The following is a 19,538-nucleotide window of genomic DNA, read 5'->3' on the forward strand; positions in this document are numbered from 1 at the left end:
ATTGCTTATATTTCCAGTAAAGGTTATAAAGATAATTTTTATCTTAGCCACAAGCAGAGTATGAAAGGCTCTGTGCTACGAGGGCACTGCTGAGAGAGGGAATGTCAAAACAGTTACAATATGACGAGGATAATTTATGTTGAAAGAAAAAATCTGCTTCTGCATGGGCAGATGCCAGGATGGAGCGTGGCATGGCCGTGTCCGCTCCCCGAGCGGAGCAAACTCTGTTGTGAAGTTTCCCAGTTGCAGCTCACTTGATAGGACCGTGCCCAGGTTGTCCTGCTGCAGACCTGGCGTGGGGTTCCCCTGCCTGCGGGCAGCTGTCTCCATCCGAGCTGGACCCCGCTTTACGTGATGAGGAGCTGGAGGGTCCAAGTCATCTCATCTCCCTGCTGAGGGCTACACGGGCTCAAGTGAATCTCACCCCTTTTTTTTTTTTGCCTTTTGACTAGAGGGACCCAGGGAGAGCTGCCGTTACACGTGGGCACTGTGTCTGGAGCTGGGGGACAGGAGTCAAAGCCAGCGTGGTCCCTGCTGCAGCCTGGTGGGTCACGTATCCCGTCAGGCACTAGTGGCTGGCAAACCATGCATCGATTGAATTTCTGGAGTATTTCCATCCTGTCCCAGAAAAGGTACCCAAGTAATACACAGCCATGTGCGTGATCGGTACTTCAGAGTTTAGAGGTACCAGAGCGCTGTAACGTCTCCTGGATGGGCTTTGTACTTCTGTTACGTCAGGACGTGCTGTTCCTCCGTTGACATGTTGACATACGAAGTTTCTCTCATATCAATAAATTCTAGTGATAACCTTGACAAAAGTGAATCTCTACTTTTTTACCCAGCCGTCTGCACTGAGGACAGATACTTCACTCTGATGATTTGGTAGCTCTTTGGTAAGTCTGTTGCCCCCAGGTTTGGAAGGAGGAGCTGCTGGCTGTGGCTATTTAAAACAGTGAGCGTTGAAGGGAGTTTCTGCAAATTCTGGGAAGATCTTTGGCCTGAGCCTCCTCAGGAGCTGAGGAGGCCAGTGGGACCTGGAACAGCCTGGGACTGTTGTTCCGTGCCGTTAATATAGTGCTGCATTTCGGTAAGCGATAATAAAATTGATTAAAATTTAAATTGATTCTGGTGGCCACGTGGCTGAACTCTTCAAGGACGCAGAGGGACTTTGGCAGTGAAGGGGGCTGCTGCTGGTGGTGTAGTTGGTGGAAATGATGTGGTGGTCTTTGACTTGAGGACAGACTGGCCATGGTGGCTGTTCAGTAAACAGGAGACTGGTGTCCTGGGCCTTCAGCTGGCGTGGGGTGAAACCCACCATGTGCAAAGACAACATGACCATATGATTTTGGGAATGGGAACAACCTTTATTCTGCGTGAAGCAGGGCAGCGAAGGATCGCAGCCTCAAATAGCCAGACCGGGAGGGCGACGGGGAGCAGGGGGAGGAGGGTCAAGCCGTCCACCACGATGTGGTGCATCCCTGAACCCTCTGCCTTGAGGTTTCCTTAACAGAAGCACACGGATGTGGCCCGGTGCGTGCAGACAGGACTGGTCTGGCCACGCGTGTGCAGCACCAGTGACGGGGACACACATGGCCAGGCTCTCCTGCATTGTGCATGTTGGATGTGAACCATGTCGTGAACACGTATTTCGGTGATCTTATAGCAGCTTTCCAATACCTAAAGGGGGCCTACAGGAAAGCTGGAGAGGGACTTTTTACAAGGGTGTGTAGTGACAGGACACGGGGCAATGGATTTAAACTGAAAGAGGGGAGATTTAGGTTAGATATAAGAAAGAAATTCTTTACATTGAGGGTGGTGAGGCACTGGCACAGGTTGCCCAGAGAAGTTGTGGATGCCCCATCCCTGGAGGTGTTCAAGGCCAGGTTGGATGAGGCTTTGAGCAACCTGGTGTAGTGGAAGGTGTCCCTGCCCATGGCAGGGGGGTTGGAACTAGATGATCTTTGAGGTCCCTTCCAACCCAAACCGTTCTGTGATTCTATGATTTGCGCTGGGGCTGCTTACAGGAAACATCTGGCCCTGCTGTCCTGAGGGCTACGAGCCTTCAGGAAACCTCATAAATGCACTAAAATCTCTGTGCTTATCCAAAATTTCCAGGTGGGGGGGGGGAAAAAGCCCCATCCAGAAAAACCTGACGAGCTGCGTGCGGCAGCTGGAAGCGCAGACAGGTACTGACATCACTCCCGGCAGCATCACAGAGGTTTCCCGGGCAACTGCACCGGGCTGCATCTCCTTCCTCCCACACTCATCGCTGAGAGCGGCTCCATTGCCATGGCAGCCCCCAAGGGAAGAAGCCTCTTCCCTCCCAATCCCTACTTTATCCCCGGGTAAGTTCTGAAGTTCAGCCAAAATGTCTGTTCATTTCCAATGCAAATAGCTCTGCTTGGGATCACGTAGTCCTTAGGATTTGCGATATTTGGGGTTTTTTTTTAAGACACTATTAAATATTCCATGTAACAGTGCTCCAAAGGAGACAGGGCTCCAGGATAAGACGCACCACCTTGTAACAGGGGTGTAATTAAAGACCATGCCATAACGCATCGAGGGTCAAGTCAAAATCATTCTCTTCTTTTCCCCCTTTTTTTTCATTTGTTTTAAGCTGCCAAACGTTACCAGGGCTGCTGTGCAGGGTTTGGCTTCCAAACTCTCATAACTTTTGCATCAAGGACGTTTGAAGATCTCCTTTGAATAACCAGTTGCATGGACATGTTACACTCTTGTCAAATTGGTTGGAGCACAGTCCTGCTGCTGGATCCCAGCTCCTCAAAGCAGTCAGTGACTCTCTGGATGCTGGTGATCTGGTTCATGTGCAGTTATGCTTTTTTCAAAGCTTTTTGCAACATCCTCCTCTAAAGGCTTGGAAAGAAGAAACCAAGCTGGCGTAGGCAAGAGGTAATGAGTTATTGGATGGAAGGTAAGATGTGAATGTCAGAAATAGGTAATAGGCTTCGTGGTGAGGTAGAGTCAGGTGTGTGGGTCTCCTGGTGGCCCGTGCTGGGAGATGTGGTCCCCGATGTAATTGGGCTAGAAGGGCTGGATGGCTACTGGGGGAAAACACGCTTCTGCTGGTGCACAACCGCTCAGATGAGCCCAGGCTGAGGCTGACTCTGAAGGGCATCAGGGTGACCTCCCAGGGCGGAGGGGCTGGTGACAGCCCAGGCTGCAAACCTCAGCACAGGGAACACCAGCGTGTCCCGCACAGGTCCCGGCAGGAGGGAGGCAGATCCCGAGCTGCAGGTAAGGGTGGAGCGTGATTCCATCCTTAACGCTGCTCCGGCTGTGACGATGGCACCAGTCCTTCCCCGTTAGAGCGGCATGTGGGATTTTTCCATTCCTCATCTCCATATCTTCCAACCTTACATAAGCTCTGGGCTTGGGGGTTTTTAACATGTTTTTGCGTCGCTGCGGTTGTCTGAGCGATGCGCTGTGTCACTCCTGGTGTGCTGTCACCCCGGCAAAGCCGAGCGCTGCCGGCAGCTTGGGGAAGACGAGTAACAGCAAGGAGGGAGCTGGGGTTGGGCTTGTACCTCCAAAAGCCTCGAAACCTCCCCTGGCTCCCTCCTGCCTGCAGACAGCCACCCCAGAAGCAGCTTTGAGCCCCAAATACCTGCACAGCAGCTGGGGCTGGGGCTTCGGCTGCCGAAGGCAGGAGCTGGAGGAGGAACTAAATTCTGCTGCTGCGTGTTGCAGGGCCGTGCAGGTGCATAGCATCACCCCAAGCCCCTGAGGAAGTCCCTGAGGGTGGTGAGGGTCCTGCTTGGCATCTGGTTTGGGTGGCTGAGCGCAAGGAGGAGCTGCCTGAAGGGCATTGCCAGAGCTTGGGCTCTGCTGCCAGCAGACGGTGTCCCGATCTGGGTGCTGGGAGGAGGAGGAAGATGCCGTGTTGCAGCGTCTCACCAGCTGTCCCATGTGCTGTACCCAGCTGTGCCAGTGAACCTGCAAATACAATGAGGGTGTCAAAACCGGTTGCTGTCACTCAGGTTGGGCAACAGTCATGGCCATGGCTTTGAAAAATGGCACTGCAGCGCTCAAGAGCATTGGGAAACCAAACCCAATGTGTGGGATGGTTTGGGAAGGACTTGGTGCATAGAGAAAGGGTAAATCCATGAATCCCAGAGACCGGGCACAGCCCTGCCCCCCCCATCCCGGCTTGGCGGAGCTGGGAAAGGCACGGAGCCGAGCGAGGACGGGCCCAGGGCCAAGGCTTTCCCTGGCGATGAGGAAGGCTCAGCAGGTTTAGGTGACGCAGCCCGGGGAGCGGCGATCGGAGAGATAGGGCTGAGCGAGAGAGAAGTGAAATCGGGGAAGCAGGTTCCCTCACCACGCGCCGACGAGGTTTGAGATCGGCATCTGCCGCGGCTCGGCGGGAGCTACCGACGGGGCCATCCCTCCGGTTCCCAAACCGAAACACCGGGCAGGGGATGGCCGAGCAGCCCAGCGGAGACTCCGGTCTCTTCCCTGAGCACTGCGGCTTTCACCAGCGGCACTCGTGATTCACTCCGCGGCAGATCCCTTTGCCGAGAACCCGGACTGACTCGCCCGAGCTCCTCGCGTTTGATTGCGTACGGATCGAACCCGTTCTCAGCCCTGCCATTGTCTTGTCCATGATCAAAATCCCTCTGGCCATCCTGTAATGATTCAGGCTGTGTCATTCGTGCTCTTGCTCAGCTTTATCGTCCTGGCACGGCCTCCCCGTCTCGCAAGACTCCTTGAAAATCAATGGGGCCGAGTCCCTGAGCTCCTTCAGCAGCTGCTGGTGAGGGATCCTGCAGGCAAAGTGGGAAAATTGCCGAGAGTCAACGCACGGCTCTGCTCGCTGCTGCTCGAAGTGTTTGGAAGGGAAAGCGACTTACTCACCATCTTACGATCCTCGTGCATCATCCGGCTTCATCCCCAGATTCATTGATTGAATGTTTCCGTCTGTACGTTGTAACTGGCAGCTCTACCTTTCCTCAGCAGTGGAATAACATCCCCATTAGGAATTTTGATACTGGGAACAGCTAAAGTTTCTGATCTGTACCGGTGCACTTGGGAGCGGAGCCAGAGCTCCAGCACCGGCCGTACCCTGAGCCACCAAATAGCCGAACTCCCCATCCCAGGCCGTGGGGAGCAGAGAAGCAGCGTGTGGCTACATCCTCCCCAGCAAAGTTCCCGAAAAAATTGAGTGATGGTTGTTACTGGGGCTGAGCCTGCCCATGCCCGCCGTGCCTGGGAGCGTTTGTGAGCCCGGTCTGCTCCCGGCTACCCGGGTACAGAGCAGAGAGCTTTGCGGGGCACAAGCGAGCCTTTTTGAGTTTCCTTATTGAACAAGGGACACTGGGAAATTCCCAGTAACTCACTGTGTTTTAGAACAGAGGGATTGCAAAATCTAAACCGGAGGTGTGTTTAACTGGAAATAACATTTTAACTGGGAGGCTGTCGATGTCCGCGCTGTCGGCGTGACCACAGCCCACGCTCTGCTCCCGCTGTCAGTTTTCCCACCCGCAGGGGCCGCTTTGGCCGTGGCGAAGCCCAGGCCTGTGCCTATGCACCCCTCTGAGCCTATGAGCCAGTTTTCCCACTGACACGTAAATCAGACGTGTGCCAACACACACGTGGACACACCCGGCTTCGTACGGAACCCCGCGCACCTTCCCCGTGCTCCCCTCGTGCACCGCGTGAGCTCATCCGGGCTCACGGGCACATCCCTGGGCTCACCTGCTCCGAGCCACGTGTCCTCCTGGCTGTGGCCTTTCCAGGGTCCAACAGCTCTATAGAGCAGGTGCTGCTGCCACTGGCCACCTTCCAGTGCCATCTCGGTGACTGCTCTTCTTTGGTTTCCTCCTCAGCTATGGGGGCTTCGTCCCTCAGTACAATTACCAGTTTGGAGAGACTTATGGCAAAACCACCGCCCGCCTACTGACGGATCCTCGGGTCAGGAAGAGTCGTCACTCCTTGCTGGCACCGCTGCACGAGGAAAAGTTTGTCGAGGACCTCAGTGGGACGAAGGACAATGGCCAGGGTTATCTCCATGGGTGTCCAGGTGAGCAGACTCCAGGTTTTGTCTCTTCGCCAGAATGGGCTCTGCTAACGAGCACGGGGTCAATCACAAGCAGCGGGGTCTGTGCCCGTCCTTGGTAGGCTCCTGGGGTGAAATGGGATGTTTTCCATGGAGCAATCAGAGCTCTGGTGTAGGGGCACGGATGCCTGGAGAGCAGCACTGGTGTGGAGTTGGAGCGCTCAGCCTCGCCTGAGTGGAGAAGAGAACTTTAGTTCCCAGATTATGTTCAATTAGATGAAGATAAAGGATTTTATTTGTTTATATTTATATATATGTATTATATTACGAACTCACTTCCCAATTCTTCCATGTTCCTGTCGTGGTTTAACCCCAGCTGGCAACTAAGCCCCACCCTGCCGCTCGCTCGCCCCGAGGGGGATGGAGGGTAGAGAATTGGAAGGGTAAAAGTGAGAAAACTCGTGGGCTGGGAGAAAAAGTTTATAATTAAAATAAAGTAATAAATTGTAATGAAAAGGAAAATAACAAAAAGAGAGAAATAAAACCCAAGGAAGGTAAGTGATGCAAACGGAAACAATTGCTCACCTCCAACAGACCGATGCCCAGCCCGTCGCTGAGCAGTGGCACCCCCCGTCCCCGCCAACCTCCCCCCTGGTTTTCTCTCCACCATCAGACACTGAGACGAGCTCCTGTAGATTCCCAGCGCTGGGCATTTGCAGGAGCCTCCTGCCGAGTCCCAGGGCTCCTGGGCACAGTGCCTGGTGCAGGAGCAGACCCCAAATCAGGCCACAGCATCAGCTACGCTGTGATCCCGGCCCGACCCCTGTTGGGGACGCGCCGTCCTTTGGAGACGCGTTTGCCATGTACCGTATTGCGCGTCTGAGCCGTAGCTGCTGCGGACACCCCGTTTGGTGGGAGCGAGTCCTCTGCCAGCTGAAGGTGGGGGCTGCATGCCTGGGTGGGATCTGAGTACTCATTTCCCCAGGGATGGCCACACCGAAGTGATGCTTTCCCATTTCAACGCTGGGAGTTTGTGCCACTTGGCTTCTTGCAAACTTTTGGCCTTTCCGTTCATCCTAGCCCTGTTTTCCAGGACCCAGGTCTCCATTATACAGGTGGTGTTTACAGGCGTCGTTCCTGGACGTTTAAATTTGCATTTCCTTGGACTAAAACATAGTTTGGATGGACCCAACTAACCAGTTGACCCAGTTACTCTCTCTCATTATCCTGTCCTCGCTCTTGCGCTCTCTTCACCAACCTTTACGTCACTCACCAACGTTTGCAGCTGGGAGCTCCCGTTGGCTGCCCGTCGGTGAAATGCCGAAGAACGTGGCCACAGGGAGCACCTCGCTGTGCTGGTAACGCTTCATCGACAGCTCGAGCTGTCGGTGAGCGATCCCTTGAACCTTCACTGCAAACGTCGTTCGTGCTGCCTGGCCTCCTCCTGGGCGTTTGACGTGATGGGGATCAAGGAGCTCATGGCAGCGCTGGGTCTGTGTGGTTGCCTTCAGCAAACTCAGTCTGAGCAACGTTGCTCAAGGTCTGGTTCCGATAAAGCTGGGTTGGTTGGCACAAAGTATTTTGCTGGTTTCTATCAGTTGCATCCCGTGTTGTTTTCTTGCTGGAAGTGAGGTCAGGCGCTGTTGGGTGGGGATATCAACCAGGGTTGTGCTGGGTCTCCAGGGGCGGCCGTGTTGGCATCGAGGGGTTTATGGCACAGGCCAAGCGTGCAGGGACCCACTCCCCAGGACTCTGGGCTGAAAACATGTAGATACTTACTCAAATCAAATGCACAGTGCTCTCCTGGCTTTTAATTTAGTGCCTGACTCTGCAACCTTTCTGAATCAATAAGTTTGCATAAAGCAGAGTAATTAAAAAAAAAAAGCAAATATGGATTTCTCAAGTACAAAACTACTTCGTTTTCCCTCTCTTTTGGTTTCTGGGATAAAAAGAAAAGAGTAGATGCAATATTTTCATTAATAATGAAGGAAATATTAAGACAAACCTGCTTTAAAATTTGCACAAGGGACTGAAAAATCACTTTCTTCAAGTATTTGTCTTTATCAACTGCTGTCCAGGCTAGTAAAAAAATAATACAGTTATATGGAGTATATATACTTTATAAAGTCATATACAGTATATATATTTTCTAATACAATTATAAGCAGATTACAAACCTAAACACTTCTTAGAAGTCTTACACTCTTGCAGAAAGGGGTAAATTTTTAAAAAATGATGTTTTTCTCGGCACTGTTTGAGCCAGGAAAGGTAGTTCTTCCCTAGGACTTTCTGCAGATGAAGCCTTCACTGCAAGACCGTGTCTTGTCCGTGGGGCTTGGCACTGGAACACAGATGTCCACGAAGCAGGAGGAGATTAGGGCCAGAGGGCTGTAAGAAAATGACCTATGAGAACAAAAATGGAAGGAATTTGGTTTGTTTAAAAAAAGACCAGACTGACATAGTAACGGTTTTCCAACAAGAAAAAGGTTGTTGCGGGGTGTCAGAGCAATCATCCTCCGTAACCACCGAGGAGGGAGAAATTGGCTTCGCTCCTGGCATAGAGCTCGAGGAAGCGCCGGGGCTGGAGGTGCCGTACGGGGCCGGGGCAGCCACATCACGGGATATTTTTGAGGAAAAGTCAGCCAAAAGTTGCCAAGCTCAGCCATCCCTGGGAGTCTCGAGCTGCAGGGCTTCGTCCTTAGTTCACAGCGGAGATATTTCGCACACACTGACCCTAAAATATTTCGTGTCACAGCAGACCCTTTCCTCCATGAGCAGCAACGAAGCCGGTGCAAGAATTCCCTGTAGGACACTGGGGAGGGGGGATCTGGGGTGTGCTGGGGCAGCCATGGGGAGGGAAGGATATGGATATTTTTTCTCCTTAATCTTTATAGCTTGGCTGATGGTATTTTACAGTTTAGGCATCACTTAGAACACATTGTAAGTTATTGAACTTATGTTTGTGCAGGTGAGTTCATTCATCAGACTCAGTGTTTCTCAAGGTCTGGTTTCCATGAAGCCTCGTTGATGGGCACAAAGTCTTGTTGATGGGCACGTGGGGGCTGATGGGCACAAAGTCTGTGGGATGCTTTTGACTTCCAGGCTCCTCTCCATCACTCCGGAGCGGAGTGTGGGGACTGAGGTCCAGCCGATGGGAATCCCCCATCGTCCTTCTGCCCCTCCTGTCCCTCAACTCAGTGTCTGCCCCGCAGGGTACTTTCCCTATGAGGAAGCTGAGACTGCAACGATCTTTCCTGAACCAGTCCTTGAGCCAAAACCTCTTCCACCAGGACCGGGGCCGGCAGAAGAGTTGATGATGACGCACACGGTCCCCGTGTCCCCGTACCACCCTGGCGAGTACATCCCGAGGACACAACTGCCACGTGGGTACCCATGGGAGACTTCACGTCATCCTGCCTCTGAGGAGCAAGACTTGCGGTTGCCCAAGCTAACCCCAGCCCATGGACAGGGAAGATGGGGTGGACCTGGCATGTTCAGCCGTGCCTGGGCACGAAGCAACATGGTAAGTGGTTCTGGCTGGAAAAGAAGCGTGGTAAGGGGTGCTGCTGGGGGGGTTGGGGACTGGTGGGCATGGAAGGGGGGGGTATCCATGGTCCATGAGTGTGAAGTGGGAATTTCATATGGCTGTGGAGGGTGAGGACAAAGTTTAGAGTGTCTCGTGCAGAAACATCAAACACACTGATGTTTCTAGAAGTAGCAAATCCACCACGTCTTCAGGGAACTGTTGCAATGATTAATTGCACTTCCGAATCAAAAAGTTTTAACTTCTCATTTGGTTGAGTTTTAGCTTCAAATCCCAGTTATTAGGTCGTGTTACGCTGCACTACACAGCTGGACTTGTGTTCCTTTCGGGTGAACTGGAAGCCCTGCTGCTGCCCTCCTCCCGGCACCTTCGGTTGCGTGCTGGGCATCTGACCCCTCAACTGCTCCCACCACTCACCTGAATTTCCCACCATCTCATTGAAAATGAGGTTATCCCTCGCTGGAACACAGGCTCTGGGGTTTGCCTATGGAGCTGGGTGCTGCTTTGCACGGCACAGCCGGTACCACTCGGGACCGACGTGTTTGAGCCCCTTATTTCTTCCGGAGCCAGAGACAGCGTTTGCCACGCTCCAGCCAGGAGGGCTCTGCAAATCCCCCGAAGGCAGAGATTAGAGATTGGACGTATCAAGTCAAAAACTGGCTTGGATATAAATCCCAAGAAACATTGTTCCTGCTCCTTGCTCTGAGAGACAGATTTACAGAGGAGCTCAGTGCCCAAAGCTGCCCTTGTTCTCTCCAGGGATTTTGCAAAACCTCTGCATGGAGAGAACTCATCCAGTAATTTGACTTTATCAGAAATTCTTGGGGTAGCTCTTAGCGTAAAGCTGGGAAGAAATGGAAATGGCAGCTGCTGTTCACAGGTGCTGGCAGTGATTTAAGCAACTGGGCCAAAGGAAGAAGTGGGTTTTACTGGTGTTTATTTTATTTCTACTTTTATTTTAAGCCTGTAACAATTGAAGATGTGACACTGCCAGGAGTGGCTGAAACCGTGGATGGGGAGCAAGATAATCGGTTCCCGAAACTGGCTGTACCAAGAGCCATCCAAGAGAAAGCCATGCCAGGTAACAGAGGGAGGTCACGTGCAGCACAAATCCGCCTCGGAAAAAATCATGTCATCCCTCTTCCCCCGGGGAAATCTCGGAAACGTTGGCCAGTTGCTCCAGCTAGTTTGAACACTTTGAGATGGAAAAAGCCCCTTTTCCTCTCCATGCAAGGGTGTTTCTTTGGGATGCTGTCACCCCCGGGGATCTCGCGCTGAGGGACACGTGCCCATGGGCAGGTGGGGGGATGCAGGGGGTCACCTCTGTTCCCCACAGCTGCAGGGCCAGGCTAGAACATGCTCCAGAAAGCAAGGAGAGATGGGTCACGGGCTCTGCACCAGCTCCAGCAGCTTGATAAGTATCTCTTAGCATCGAGGCAGCTATTGCTCTCCTAGAAATAAGATGTTTTTCTGAATTATCAAATGAACAAGTAGTGCTGTGTAGTGCTGTCAGAAGTGTATAAGACTCTGTCTTACACGCAGTTACACTCTGTGCCTTCTCCACTTGTGCTGGAAGAGTGTTCCTCTGCAAGCAGGAGAATGACAAAGGGCACTGAACTCCCCCAAAAGGGGACCAGACCAGCACGAGGGGCACGTCGCGGCAGATTACAGCAAAGATAGGGGTTGCAGGTCAAAATATTTCAGACTGAGTGAAAGAGCGTTGATGGTTTAGGATGCAGAAGACAAATTTTGCTCTCTCCAAAGCTTCCCTTTGGAAAGAGGGAATTCTGGCTGCTTTTAGGTTGTATCTCTCTCTGTTTTATGTAGTTTTAGACTTTATATAGTTTCTGTCGTATAATTAGTGAAAATTTGTTGGATGGAGAGGGAGGGCAAATGAGAAAGAAAGATTGGATGTCTGGTTTTTAGCCCCTGAGTGTGTATTAAACTGGGAGAGAACACGACAGAGCTGTTGGCTTAAAGAAAAGACTATAAGAAAATGAAATGTTTCTTCCATACCTCATGGAGACCAACAAAGATCAGTTCAACCCACTGAGTTTTCCTTGGCAATCGAAAAAGACTCTTTTAGAAAAGATATTTTCACATGCAAGAGTTAATTTTACAGTTTAAATGGATTAATTTTTCCTTCCTATGCTCTGCTGAGGTTGTATGTTTATCCCAGCCTCTTCCACTTCCAGACTGGTTGATCCTTTTATGACATGTATGTTCTCTCTTGTCTTCATCTGAAGGGTACACTGGATTCATCCCCCGCCTCGACTGGACTCATGGCGTGAACTACGTCCGTGCTGTGAAGGAAGCCATGGAAGAATTTGACCGACATCAGGTACATCATATCCACAAATCTCATTTCAAGAGTGTAAAGTTGAAATTGGTTAATCTGCAGCACCAGAAGTGGTTTCATTTACAGTAGTAGTATTAGAACCGGGGTTTTAAGTACAAACAAAAGAAAACGCTGTTAGGTAACATGTTGAAAAAATCATGAGCAATTAAATTCTGTAACTTGTTTCCTTGGGACATTAAGGGAGGATAAATGAGTTCATAAAAGGATTAAGCAAATCTATTGAGGGTTTGTTCCAGCGTGGCTATTAAAAATGTTGCTTTGAGTGCAGAAACACAGGATGCAACTATCCGTGCTTCCCTTATGCAATGTATCTTCTCTACCTGGATGGCAGTGCTGGGTGGCTTCCTGGGCTGCTTGGATGGATATTTCTCCCTTTTAAGTGGTTGTAAGGCTTTTTCTGTTACTAACATAATCTGTTTTTTAAAGGCACCTAGATCTTCTTTCTCCTCCTTTTGGGAAGGATGCAGAAATATCCCTACTGAAGAACTATTTTGTTGCCTTGCTCTAAGATCTCCCACGTAAAGCCATATAATCCTCCTACGCAGGAAAATGAGATCCCTCCCACAGTAAATAACTGGCATTCAAAGCTACACATTTCTTCCTGCTACCAGGATGGAGTGAGATCCCTGGGATGCAGCCATCTCACAGGTCCGGCGGTGGCGGGGGCTGATGGGCTCCGTGAAAGCAGGTTACAACATTTCCAACCCTTTCTGGTCACTGGGATTCACCACACTGCCTTCGTCCCAGAGCGTATGGGTCTGGTGTAGAGAAAATCCAAGGCTGAGGATCCTCAGCTCAGAGAAACTGAGCTGGGAAGCAATGACTCAGCAGGGCCGGCAGTGCTCATGGCAGATCGATGCTTCGGCTGAAACGTATTTCCCTGTGCTGCCGTCCTTATCCTTTCCTGCAGCCCTTACTACGAATCGAAATGAAGCGAACAGAACGAAAAACAGCCATTATCAAAAGCAAATGGTGCTGTTTGCAAAGCCTTTCTGCTCTTGGTTTCTTTAAGAAATATCTGCTGGGCAGTAAATGGGTGAGGGAGGTGTTTCTCCATCGCAGGGGTCAGCAGAATCCAGGCTCGCAGGGGTGAGCTGCAGCACATCAGGCACTGAAGGAATATAAGCACACTGAGGAAAAAAAAAAAAAATCATTCCACATTTCTGTCTAAGATGGCTTCTGACTTGAAGCCACTAATCTTCTGCCCTCAATCTCTGTTGCCCTAGGATACATCCCGGGATGTGCCACGGATCATTGCTTACTGTCCGCATCAGGCAAAATAATGCGATCCTCTCGCTTCAGCGCTGCGCTGGAGGGACGGCGGATTGCGGCGCTCGCTCCAGCGGGCACCAAAGGGTCCGACGGCCCCGCGGTGCGCTGGGCTCCGCCAACCCCGTCCCTTCACCGCCGGGCAGGGAGGGCGGCACGGCTGTAGTGGCACCGTTACGGGTTTTGCCGCTGCGGAGACGTACGGAGCTGCAATATCCTCCAGCACAGCCCCTTCTCTGGGTCCGACCTCGGAGGGCACGGGCAGATCCAGGAGATGATTTACACTCTCCCTTCAGTTAACGCTCCCTAAGCCTTCCTGGTCGTCCTAGCCTGGGAATTACTGGCTAATCACCGTCCGTGGGACTCGTGGGAAAACTAAACCTGTTGAAGGGGTCAAACCAAAACACAGATGTGCAGAGTCGTAGCACGGGAGCAGATGAGGCACGGCCCCAACTCCAGCAGGCACTGCTGGCTCACAGCGGAGCAAACAGGTTGCCCAGAGAAGTTGTGGATGCCCCATCCCTGGCAGTGTTCAAGGCCAGGTTGGATGAGGCTTTGGGCAACCTGGTGTAGTGGAGGTTGGAACTAGATGATCTTTGAGGTCCCTTCCAACCCAAACCATTCTATGATTCTATAAATGTCGGAGCACGAGGCGTTTGGGACTCGTGGGTGATGCCCAAAGGTGACGTGGTCCAGTCTGTAGACATCCTGAAGGACCACACCTGGGCCAGGAGCTGCTCGGTGCACTCGGGCTCCGAGCAAGCTGGGGCAGCGCTGTTGGCTGCTGCCAACGCCTCTCAGGTGGAAAAACTTAAAAAATGGAAAAAGGAAAGATTCAGTGTAGCTCCTAATTAGAAGAAAACAGAACTGGAAAGAGAATTGCTTTACATTGGCTTAAATGTTTTCTTTAATGCAGAGTCAAAGCATGTGACTTGGGTAAGAATAATAGTTTAAAATGAACCATACTTTGTTGGGTTTTTTTGTTTTGTTTTGTTTTTCAGGTTTTGCAGAGAAGCCCAGTTTCCAGCATTGGCAAAAGTTTTCACCAAACATACTGGCCTGACAACAAAATTTACACCAGTGCCGGACTGATACCTTTCTACACAGGCTTCGTACCACGTAAGTTTATCAGCTGAGTGAAAATGAAAGTCACTAATACTAATTACTGTCATTAAGTACTGCTGTTATTAGCTGTAGTGTTCCAGTAGCGAACACTTACTGACATGTTCCACATGGGTAGCAGATTTTTTTCCCAGTCTATGCCAAGGTGCTGGAGTTGTGCCATCCTCTGCCTTTCTGCAGGACAGCCCATCTTCCAGCCTGGACTTGAACAGAACGTTCCTCTGGTTTCCAGCCACCACCCAGTGCTAAAGCAGAGGAGGGTCAGTGACACCCCACCCGTTACATGGGTGCATTACAATTTCTTCATCAGGAAAGCGATTCTGTTCTGAAAAGCTTAAAGCCTGATAAAAAGCAAAAGGTAGATGATACAAAAGGATGAGAAGGCACAAAAAAGCAGGGAAATGGTATTAGCCATCAAGTCGGGTGGTGGTTACCCCATACTGTCTGCCTGGTCCTTGTCAGTTATCTGCGTTGCCTAAAAGGAGAAGTCTGGAGAAAGTAATTTTGTGTATGTTAAAGGAAAGGTCTGCCCGTGCAGAGCTTTAAGGTATTAAGCTAAAACGTCAACAAATCAGCAATTAATGTTGGTATTCTTGGGCCACAGCAAAGTCAAGAGCCCACAGCTCAGTAATGTGGGATGGGAAAGCACGGAGATGAGCTGGAAAGATCCAAACTCACAGCTTGTGCTTAATGCGATAAAGAGGAAGAAAATGGTAGAAGACATAAAACGTGGCAGAAATAAAAGCAAAGAGTAGGAAACTAACTCTGCTGGCACGGTTGGACGGTGGCTGGTACAGCGATTGTGTCTGAGCCCAGAGGGGAGAAGGTTGAGGCAGTGAAGGTGGCTCTGGCCAGACTTGGGAAAGCCATGCAGAAAAAGCCCAATGTAGCACACAGCCGGTCATCAGGCGCTCGAAGGATGGTCCAAGGGAAAGGACAGAAGCATCTTACACACTAGAGGCTGGACAGGTCTTCTGCTCAAAGATGAAGAGAAATATGTTTGGTTTGGCCTCTGTCACCACTCTGGGCCGGGTGGCAAGTGCAGCAGCTGCCGTCCCCGGGACGTCACACTCGCCTGTCCCCCTCCTTCCCGCGGCAGCTCCGGGGTGTCCCACAGCAAAGCCCTGACTGCTCCAGGTGCCCGTTTCCTCTGTGCTGGATCACCTGGGGAGGGCTGTGGTCACACTCCTCACAGCTGGAGCCCGCAAGCTCAACCCTCTGGAAAAGGCTGTTATGAACCAAAGGGTAAACTGGACTCCAGTGTTAATACTTTTCCAGGTGTTTTGTCCTCTCTCCTCAAGCCTGCAGAAAGTGGGGAGAGCAGCTGGAGCTCTGCAGGGGAGGGTGACTAAGGTAGCTCTGCCCAAATGGGTGCTGGGGGACAACACAGTCCTGCCCTGGGTAACTGGCAGGTCAGGGAACACACCAGCTTCAGGGTAATGAGGAGGAGGAAGAATAACCCACTCTAAAATCAGGGACCAAAAAATCAACTGCTTAGTGTTACCTCATGCTTTAAAAATCTGTTGTCACCTTTTCACCTCAAAAGGTGGAGGTTCTCCTGTGGAGGTTTGAAAGCCACCTGTTTGTTCTATAGCCACTGATTTCCACTGCCCCAAGAGCCACCAGAGCAATTTTAACTACTGCAACCAGTTTGACTCTGGAAGGAGAAACTTATTTTTAAGACAGAAAAAATTAACCCCACATCAGTTAAAAATCAAGGAAATGGAACAGAATTTCTTCAGCAGGAAAGCAGCCTGCTACCTCCCTATCTCCTGTCCAGCTATTCAGTGTAACAGGTTTGTCACTTTAGGTAACACTGAACATGCTGTTTCCGCAGTAAATATTTAGCCAATATTTGCTAATACAGGGTTTTAATGATAAAACAGTGTAATTTGGTATCAGATGTTCAGCTCACTTCCAAAGCAGAGGCTGCAGGAACACCTGATGGATTTAGTTCTAAAATCTCTACATACTGATTTAAAAAAAGACAGTGACTGCAGCAAAGCTGCATACACAGGAGCTCTTCAGTGTCACTTGTCCTCAGCAGGAGGCACAGCACAGCTGGTCACAGCTGTCCCCAAGGCTCCTGGGACAGGCCACGGCTACCTGCTGGGTTTACACCCCTGAGTAGCTGCAGTGGATCAGCCCGGCTCATCTGCCAGGAACACCCACCTGTATGAGAGAGGCAACTTGCCAGCACCATTTTGTTGCCTGGGCAGCTCGGGGTAAGCTACAGCTTACAGACACCTACATTCCAACCTACGCTTCCACTGGGGCCAGGAGAGCTGCTCAGCTCCTGCTGTGAAGCCTGGAACAGGAGGCCACACGCAGGTACCTAAATTTAGACACAGCTTAGAACTAAATTCCATCTCCATGCGAAGTGTATCCCCCTCCACCAGTGCCCTTGATTATAAAGCCATACCAGACTATTTCTTCACTGCCCACACCACCAGGAGCAAGAAGGGCTGCCACAGCATCTAGTGACACAAGCAAGTTGCCCACCTCGTTAGAAGCCAGGGAGAGAAGCATGGTTGCCTTGGGGGAGATGGCAGGGCTCACACCAAGTCCGTTATTTCTTTTCCAGATGTCCGACACACCTACGCGCTTACTTTTGGAAACAGCACCCGAAAAGCTTACCAAAAGGAACAAAGGAGACGAGCTCTTGCACTGTGAAAAATGCTTTAATGGTGCCTGTACAGCATTTGGAGTGACTTTGAAACAGGAAGAGGAACACAACACAGACAGAGAAGTTTTGAATGAAAGAGTTCATACAGCTTTAAACAAAATTTACAGGTGTTCTTCTGCATAGCTTTTACTCTGCCTCTTCCTCAGCCTCCTCCTCAAACTCCCCCTCCTCCTCAGCTGTAGCATCCTGGTACTGCTGATACTCAGACACCAGGTCGTTCATGTTGCTCTCAGCCTCTGTGAACTCCATCTCGTCCATGCCCTCGCCAGTGTACCAGTGCAGGAAAGCCTTTCGGCGGAACATGGCAGTGAACTGCTCAGAAATGCGTTTGAACAGCTCCTGGATGGCTGTGCTGTTACCAATGAAGGTGGCAGACATTTTCAGGCCACGAGGTGGAATGTCACAGACAGCTGTTTTAACGTTATTAGGGATCCATTCAACAAAATAGCTGCTGTTTTTGTTCTGAACGTTCAGCATTTGCTCATCAACCTCTTTCATCGACATACGGCCTCTAAAGACAGCAGCTACAGTCAGATAGCGGCCGTGACGTGGGTCACACGCAGCCATCATATTCTTTGCATCAAACATCTGCTGTGTTAGCTCTGGCACAGTTAAAGCACGATACTGCTGGCTCCCACGGCTTGTGAGCGGGGCAAAACCAGGCATGAAAAAGTGCAAACGAGGGAAGGGAACCATGTTGACTGCCAGCTTCCGCAGGTCAGCATTAAGCTGGCCTGGGAACCGCAGGCAGGTGGTAACACCGCTCATGGTCGCCGACACTAAATGGTTCAGATCACCGTACGTTGGAGTAGTTAACTTCAGTGTTCTGAAGCATATGTCGTAGAGTGCTTCGTTATCAATACAGTATGTTTCATCTGTGTTCTCCACGAGCTGGTGCACCGAGAGCGTGGCATTGTAGGGCTCTACTACAGTATCTGATACTTTAGGGGAGGGTACAACACTGAAAGTATTCATAATGCGGTCTGGGTACTCTTCACGGATTTTGCTGATGAGGAGGGTACCCATGCCAGAGCCTGTACCACCACCGAGAGAGTGAGTAAGCTGAAAGCCCTGGAGACAATCACAGCTTTCTGCCTCCTTTCTTACAACATCTAACACAGAATCAACTAATTCAGCACCTTCCGTATAATGGCCCTTTGCCCAGTTGTTTCCTGCTCCGCTCTGACCTGGAAGAGAGCCATTTTCGTATTAGATTACGGTCACTGCTTCCTGCTTATTGCTCGCAAGCAAAGCTTAGGAGCATCAGGCTACAGAAAAAAAAAAAAAAAAAAACAAAAAAAAACAGAAAAGCCTTCATTTTACCGAGCACAGGGCTGTGGTTTCACACAAGCACCTCTGAGACGGCTCGGCGGATACACCGAAAATTCATTATCAATGATACAGAAATGATTTAATTTCTCCTGATATCATGGAGGAGGTAATGACAATCGGAAGAGCAACGACCTCTGGTGCCTTCTGGGACCTGCTCTCCCAGCAGCTGCCATCACGCACCAGCCGCAGACCCCCCCGGTATTTCACGCCCGTCACGAAACGCCGGGATTAACCCCCCCACGCCGCGGCGGGGCCGCGCTCGCCCCAGGAGCGTGTGCGGCGGGGAACCCGCAGTGCAGCGGCCCTGCCCTGCCCTCCCCACCCCACCCCGAGCCGGTTACACGACAGGTCCCTCCCCCGCTCCCGGCGCACTCACCGAACACGAAGTTGTCCGGCCTGAATATCTGGCCGAAGGGCCCGGAGCGCACCGAGTCCATGGTGCCGGGCTCCAGGTCCACCAGGACGGCGCGGGGCACGTACTTGCCACCTGCAAAACAGGGAGAAGCCGTGACTGCGGCGCCGGGGGCGGCCCGGGGAGGGGGCGGGCGGCGCGCCGGGCCCTACCGGTGGCCTCGTTGTAGTAGACGTTAATACGCTCCAGCTGCAGGTCGCTGTCTCCGTGGTAGGTACCGGTGGGGTCGATGCCATGTTCGTCGCTGATCACCTCCCAGAACTGCCGGAGAAAATCGCGTCAGGGGCGGCCGGGCCGGGCGCGTCCCCCGCTCTCCCGCCTCCTCCCCCGCCGCCGCCCCCTGCCCACCGCCCGCACCTTGGCCCCGATCTGGTTTCCGCACTGCCCGGCCTGCAGGTGCACGATCTCCCTCATGATGGCGGCGGCACAGCTCTCTCTCTCCCAGCGCCACTCTTCCCCCAACCGACTCTGGCTGCGTGAGGCAACCGCCAAGCCTTATATAGCAGCGGAATGCGCGCGCAGCCTTCTTTTCCCCGCCCAGGCGGCCAGGCGCAGCAGCTATGGGCTACTCATAACGAGGCTCTAAAAATAAGGAAATCTGGTTGGCCGGAACGCTGTCATTCAAATCATTGGCTGCCGTTTGCTCCGCCTGCCTGTCTGTTGATTTTACTGTTAAGCAACCGGGGCCCACGAATGCCCGCCCTACTCGCTCAGGACACTCCCGATTGGCTTAATTGAATGATTGATGTCGAGCGTGATTGGCTGCCGGCCTCAGGGATGAGCTAACGTCATTTGATT

The 19,538-nt window shown here is 51.6% G+C and overlaps 2 protein-coding genes across 2 annotated transcripts; one reads left to right on the forward strand and one right to left on the reverse strand.

The window, feature by feature from the left end:
- The first annotated feature begins 2,289 nt into the window (after positions 1 to 2,289).
- CIMIP2A (ciliary microtubule inner protein 2A) lies at positions 2,290 to 16,983 on the forward strand. The gene is made up of 7 exons (XM_086625443.1): positions 2,290 to 2,345; positions 5,847 to 6,040; positions 9,229 to 9,539; positions 10,524 to 10,641; positions 11,807 to 11,901; positions 14,190 to 14,307; positions 16,895 to 16,983. Exons 1-7 carry the CDS (start codon positions 2,290 to 2,292, stop codon positions 16,981 to 16,983), a joined length of 981 nt encoding a protein of 326 aa, XP_086481569.1.
- Positions 16,984 to 16,990: 7 nt separating this feature from the next.
- Positions 16,991 to 19,191, reverse strand: TUBB4B (tubulin beta 4B class IVb). The gene is made up of 4 exons (XM_086625359.1): positions 19,098 to 19,191; positions 18,893 to 19,001; positions 18,705 to 18,815; positions 16,991 to 18,183 (listed from the first exon to the last, which is right to left on the reverse strand). The coding sequence occupies exons 1-4, from the start codon at positions 19,152 to 19,154 to the stop codon at positions 17,123 to 17,125; spliced, it is 1,338 nt and encodes a 445-aa protein (XP_086481485.1). The 5' UTR covers positions 19,155 to 19,191; the 3' UTR covers positions 16,991 to 17,122.
- Between the last annotated feature and the right edge of the window lie 347 nt (positions 19,192 to 19,538).

The sequence above is a fragment of the Tauraco erythrolophus genome, chromosome 22, assembly GCF_009769465.1.
Source record: "Tauraco erythrolophus isolate bTauEry1 chromosome 22, bTauEry1.pri, whole genome shotgun sequence".
NCBI classification, from domain to species: Eukaryota; Metazoa; Chordata; class Aves; order Musophagiformes; family Musophagidae; genus Tauraco; species Tauraco erythrolophus.